The sequence below is a fragment of the Podarcis muralis genome, chromosome 13 (assembly GCF_964188315.1).
Source record: "Podarcis muralis chromosome 13, rPodMur119.hap1.1, whole genome shotgun sequence".
NCBI lineage: Eukaryota > Metazoa > Chordata > Lepidosauria > Squamata > Lacertidae > Podarcis > Podarcis muralis.
The window spans coordinates 26082328-26089162 of NC_135667.1; the positions used below are offsets into that span (position 1 = coordinate 26082328).

Consider the following 6835-nt stretch of genomic DNA (forward strand, 5'->3'; position numbering starts at 1 on the left):
TCATTCTTCTTATTTAAAATGTTTATTTATTTAATTAATTTTATACCATGGACTCACAGAAAAATATGAAAAATGTATGTAAATACAAGAAAACATAAAATCCTTTAAAAATAGAACACAAAGGTAAGGCTGACTGAGACATTAAACAAGGAGATTAAACAATTTTGAGTAGTTTTCAATTAAAAAAATGTGGGTTATCTGTGAGAGGTCTAGTACTGTGGCCCTACCTTATTTATGTACCCCTATGATGTTATAGTTTATAATTATTGTGTAATGTTTTATTTCTGACTATCGGTCGAATAAAGGAAATTGATTGATTGATTGAATAAAAAAAAATCATTGACCAATTTCTTTTGAGGGGATGATTGAAAACACTTTGAAACATTTATTTAAAGGTTAGTTTTTTTAAAAAAAATAGTGACTAACAAATGAAGAAAACAACAGCCCTAGAAATGCCATGATAACTTCAAATTGAGGATGAAACACCATTTAAGGATGTGTGTTATAATAAAATATGCATTTAAATGTGTTTTTTATTGTCATTTATATTTTTAATACCAATTTCTTTTTCTTCAGGGAAACAAAAACAACCCTAAAACTGTCATGCACTGGAAATGGACAGATCAACACATCCAAACCAGCGACTGCACTTTATATCACCTACCAAAAGAGATGCTAGAGAAAATCACATTGTTGCTTCTTCTTCACATTAATTCACTTCATGCGATTTGCTTTGCATGACACAAGTTTATCAATTTTATTTCTCAGGGCATCTTTGACCTCCTTATTTCTCAGGCTGTATATGAATGGGTTGGCAAGAGGTGGCAAAACTGTGTACAAGAGAGAGGAAAATTTTTGCATCTCTTTGTTGACTTCACCCTTTGGTAACATGTACACAATCATTAGTGAACTATAAAAAATTGAAACTACAATCAAGTGAGAGGAACAGGTGGAAAAGGCCTTTTGTCTCCCAGTGGCGGAGGGTATTCTTAAGATGGCGGCAATAATATATGAATAGGATGTTATAGTTAGAACAAAAGGAGGAAATGTGAATATGACAGCTACTATGAAACCTATATTTTCCACGAGGCTGGTGTTGCTGCAAGAGAGTTTAAGAAGAGGGAAGTAGTCACAAAAGTAATGATCCATTTCCCTGGAGCCTGAAAATGATAATTGTAGCAAAAGAATGAGTAATATAGAACACCCTATAAAGTCATTGAGCCAAGATGCAGCGACTAAATTGATACAAGTATTGGTTTTCATAGTAGTTGCATAATGCAAAGGTTTGCAGATTGCTAGATACCTGTCATAAGACATCACACAGAGTAAACAGCATTCTGTAGCTTCCAAAGAACCAAAGACATACCACTGTGTGAAGCAGCCGTTGAAGGAAATTGTTCTGTCTCTGGTCAGGAGAGCTGAAAGCATTCTTGGAAATATATTGGAGCTGTAGCAAGCCTCCAAGAAGGAAAGATTCCCAAGAAAGAAGTACATGGGAGTATGTAGATGGTGATCAATGACAACAAGGACAACAATCAAAGTATTTCCAGTTACGGTCACCATGTATATGATGAGAAATGTCAGGAAAAGAAGTGTCTGCAATTCATAGAATTCCCCAAATCCGAGGAGGATAAATTCTGTAATTGTTGTCTGGTTTCTCAACATTGAGCAGAATGAAATCCTGTTGAAAAGAGAAATGGATAAGTATCTATACAGAGACAGGGAGGTAATTTATATTCTGCTTCATGTTTCTCCAGAAATCTCCAAGTCGTTTACAAATCTCAACAGAAATGAATCAATTTTAGAAATAAAATGGCAAATGCGCATGGAAAATCAAAGTCTACTTCTCACTTTAAAGCACAAAAAATTTATTTCTAAATGTAAGTAAAACACATAAAAATCAGGGGGGGGGGAACCAATCTTTTGCAAAGTATCAAAAAGCTGATAGCTCAGTTGGTCAGAGTGTGGTGCTGACAAGGCCAAGGTTTCAGGTTTGATCCCCATATGGGAGAGCTGCATATTCCTGCATTGCAGGAGGTTGGATTAATTGATCCTCAGGGTCCTTTCCAACTCTACAGTTCTATGATATTAAGAGACGTTAAAATGTGACATAATCACAGTAACGGCTAAAACATTAATAAATATTGCAAGAAGAACACCACACATTATGCAATCATCAAAGTCATTCACTTCCACATTCAAGCTCCACAGAACTACATATCTGCAATAGGCAGATAGCTAATAGTAAGAATCAATTATTTCCCTTATTCTGTAATTTTTATATGCCTGTTGTCTTTGTCCATGGAGTTTTCTTGGCAGGGATACTGGAGTGGCCTGCCAGTTCCTGCTCCAGGTAGATCACATTTGGTCCAAACTCTCCACTATGACCTCTCCATCTTGGGTTGCCCTGCCCCTTTGCCACAACAAGGCAGTGATCCATGAAGCAGAGTCCCATGGACTGCAAGAATATCAAACCTATCCATTCTGAAGGAAATCAGCCCTGAGTGCTGACTGTAAGGACAGATCCTGAAGCTGAGGCTCCAATACTTTGGCCACCTCATGAGAAGAGAAGACTCCCTGGAAAAGACCTTGATGTTGGGAAAGATTGAGGAAACAAGGAGAAGGGAACGACAGAGGACGAGATGGTTGGACAGCATTCTCGAAGCTACGAACATGAGTTTGACCAAGCTGAGGGCGGCAGTGGAAGACAGGAGTGCCTGGCATGCTCTGGTCCATGGGGTCACGAAGAATCGGACACAACTAAACAACAACATTCAGTAATTTGAATCAAGACCCAATTTTGTATAAATAAATCCAGACCTGACCTGGATCCAGATCATTATTTCAAAGAAGTCTGGGATAGATCAGTGGGTAGAGCTTAAGACCCCTAATCTCACAGTCGTGGGTTTGAGCCCCACATTGGGCAAAATATTACTGCCTTGTATATGACTGTCCTATAACATACATTCTTTGGGAAATTGCACACAAGCACACAAAGAAACATATTAAAATATGATATTAAGCAATATGAACTTTTTTAAAAAACACACACAAACAAACCACAATGAAAGTAAGGGACAGACCATAAGACATGGGACATAAGTTAAAGATCTAGCTGAGAAGAAAGTAATTTGCCAAGCGTTGAAAAGATCACAAAGATGTAACAGAAGCACAGCATTTAAAAGTCCCCACTCCCTCTTCATTTACCCATCTTTCTTCATTTTTTCTCATCAACTGCTGTCATTCTCTGGTTGCTATTCGGGGCTGAGATATTTCATGAAGCAAAAAGAACTGATGGTAGATCACGCATTTCCTAGATCTTTTCCTTCACTTTGCCTTATTCATTGTTAATGTATCTCTCAATACTGTGACATGAATGTCATACCCCTTATCAGAACAACAAAATCAGATCTATTTTAAAATCATAAACTGTTTGCCAATAAAACTATTGTCCTATGAATAATTATAGGCTGAAAGTGAAAATGTGAGTTTTCCAGTTTGTGGCTTGTAATGGAAGGTGCATAGCAGTGACTGCTCAAGCCTTATTATGAAAATAATCTTTTGCAAACACAAGCTACTGTACACAGAGAATGTATGGAGAATGAGATGAGTTCTGTACAGCAATAAAATGTCACAACACTGTGAATCTCCCTGAGCTCAAAGAGCATATGACATTCATCTGGTCCTTTGAGAGTCCTGGCCAGTCCCCATACCTTGGTATCCCAGTGCATCCTTTGATATATCAACCTTCTTTATTGCTTTATTTCTGGGACTAACAGCACAATTCTCTGTGTGTGACAAATAATAAAAATAAAAAAGCTCTGTGGGTTTCAGTAGGATGTACTCTCAGGGACGGAGATGGTCTTAACCCATTGGGAATAGAAACATTGCACATTATGATCATTTGTTGCAATTTTGCAGGAGGAAATATTTCGTGAATGCGGTTTTGACATTAGTTTTGGGCACATCAGATGCTGCTTTCCCCATCAAACTGTGCACCACTCTGTGAGGTCTTGCCTGCAAAAAAAATATTATGAAGTAAGATAAAGTGTCCACATATCAAAATAATATATATACCTGTTAAAGACAGTAAATATTCAAGTGGTATTTTTATTATTATTTTATATTAAAATCCAGATTAGAATGATATTCTCTGTGTGTGCCCCTCAATTATGCAATGAATTTAAGGCTTGATGCTAAATGGTATAAAAGTATATTGGGGGGGAAATACTCCCACGTTGTCAAACTTTCTGTAGTTATAAGAGGCAGCCTAGATTTCTTCCCATTCCATAAAATAGAAGTTACCAACTTCTGCCATCCCCCCCAACTTCCACAATTTATTGATTGCAACTTCAAATGCACACAAACATACAAAACTTTTGCGATTATGTTTAGTCTTAGAATTTAGAATTAGCCATTCTGCCTCTCCAATGGTTTTCTAATTCATCCCCTTGTAAGGTCTTTATTTATTGTTTTTTATAAGAAATATGGATAGCTTGAAAATGTTATTCATCGGGGCTGTTAAATAAATCCCAAGGGTTATAATTATATGTGCAACTGTTCTTGTGCAAGAAACGTTGGATGGTGCTGCAGAACTTTTCCTGCTTCTCCTTCCTCCCAGCAGCTCCCTGTAAACACTCAAAATCTGCTGAAAACCTGAAGAACATATTTTGGTAGTATGAAGTGTGGGGAGAGGTAGGAGAACTCCAGGTGCATGAGTAGAGCTCCATTCATATACCTCAATATATTTAAGACTTAAATATGACCACCAAACCCCAGTTGTTTTGTTATGCCATTTTTCATATTTTCTTTGACAGATTTATGCACATCATTTCTGATTGAACCCAGAAACATTTCTATATAAGCAAATTTATTTGGTAAGGGGGCAAAGCTGTGTAGAAGCGGAGACTTTCAATATGTGACTCTCTCCAGTCTTTGATAAGATAAATTGCAAGTAAAAAAATTGTGGTCTTCCAACTGCTGTTGGACTGCAACTCCCATTAGCCCCAGAAAACATGGCCAGTAACAGATATTGTATACACAATATGGTTAGCATGGGTGTTTGGTATCACACAAAGTGGATGTCGTAAGTGGAGCAGATGCCTTCAGGTGAAAAAAAAACCAAAAACAAAACAATACAATACACAATACACAACAAACAAAAACCAGCAACCAAGGTATCATGTGTCTGAGTCAGAGGGAAAAGATGTGGGGAGGTTTAATGAGTCTCTAATTCTATGACTGCTTTTGAATTATGGTGCTGGAGGAGACTTTTGAGATTCTCATGGACCTCAAGATCAAACCTATCCATTCTGAAGGAATTCAGCCCTGAGTGCTCACCGGAAGGACAGATCCTGAAGCTGAGGCTACAGTACTTTGGCCACCTCATGTGAAGAGAAGACTCCATGGAAAAGACCCTGATGTTGAGAAAGATTGAGGGCATAAGGAGAAGGGGACAACAGAGGACGAGATGGTTGGACAGTGTACTCGAAGCTACGAACATGAGTTTGACCAAGCTGCGGGAGGCAGTGGAAGACAGGAGTGCCTGGCGTGCTCTGGTCCATGGGGTCACAAAGAGTTGGACACAACTAAATGACTAAACAGCAACAACAATTCTAAGACCTTGGGGGCAGAGGTATGCACTGGGGGATAGGAAAAATCAGCAGAGGAGAGGGGAAGGTAGATACTTAATGTTGGTCACTGGTGCTGAGCCCCCATCCCATAAAGACTTAAGTAGCCTGTGCTCTCATCTTGTAGTGCTGTTAATGTTTTCTCTGGGAGGTTGTGGTTTCTCCTTCACTGGAGATTTTTTAGCAGAGGTTGGATGGCCATCTGTCATAAATGCTTTAGTTTAGATTTCTGTATTGCAGGGGGTAGGACTACATACCCCTCGGGGTCCCTTCCAACCCTATCATTCTGTGATTCTATGACAGGCGCAACCTCTAGTGCAGTATTGAGGGATGATGTCAGCAGTCAAACAGCAGAAGGTATGATGCAATAGTTATGGTGCCTGATCTAACATGTTGATGAGCTTGTCCTCTGATTTGTAAAATTAAATTTCATTTTAAAAAAAATTCTTGCCAATAGAAAACTCCTACCTGGGTTCAGACAATAACTGGAATTATGTTACAAATGAAACCCCATAAGTGATGAAAAACAGGCGCTGTGATTAGTTCCACACTATTATTTACTGGATCAGCTCCCCACACCCATGCATAAACATTCTTACAATTATGTCATTCAATGCAATTTATTACATAGATTATTTCATTCTTCTTATTATGTTTTTTCTTATCAGGTTTTTTTTTTTTAATTCTATACCATGGACTCACTGAAAAGATGTATGTAAATACAGGAAAACATAAAATACTTTAAAAATAGAACATAAGCGTAAGGCTGACTGGGACATTAAACAAAGAGATTAAACAATTTTGTGTGATTTTCAATAAAAAAATATCATTGACCAATTTCTTTGGAGGGGATGATTGAAAACACTTTGAAACATTTATTTCAGCGTTGTTGTTTTTTTAAAAATAGTTACTAACAAATTTAGATTAGAACAGGCCTAATAATGCCACGATCACTTCATATTGAGAATGAAAGACCATTTAAGGATGTGTGTTATAATAAAATATGAATTTAAATGTGTTTTAATTGTCATCTATATTTTTTATGCCAATTTCTTTTTCTTCAGGGGCGGGGGGGGACACCCTAAAACTGTCATGCAATGGAAACAGACAAATCAGCACATCCAATTCAGCGACGGAACTTTATATCACCCACCAAAAAACAGATGCTAGAGAAAATCACATTGTTGCTTCTTTTTCACATTAAT

General features: G+C 37.6%; 1 protein-coding gene across 1 annotated transcript; it reads right to left on the reverse strand.

Moving 5' to 3' along the window:
- Nucleotides 1-714: 714 nt before the first annotated feature.
- Nucleotides 715-1665, reverse strand: LOC114582893 (olfactory receptor 2AP1-like). The gene has a single exon (XM_028704241.2). It carries the CDS (start codon nt 1663-1665, stop codon nt 715-717), a length of 951 nt encoding a protein of 316 aa, XP_028560074.2.
- Between the last annotated feature and the right edge of the window lie 5170 nt (nt 1666-6835).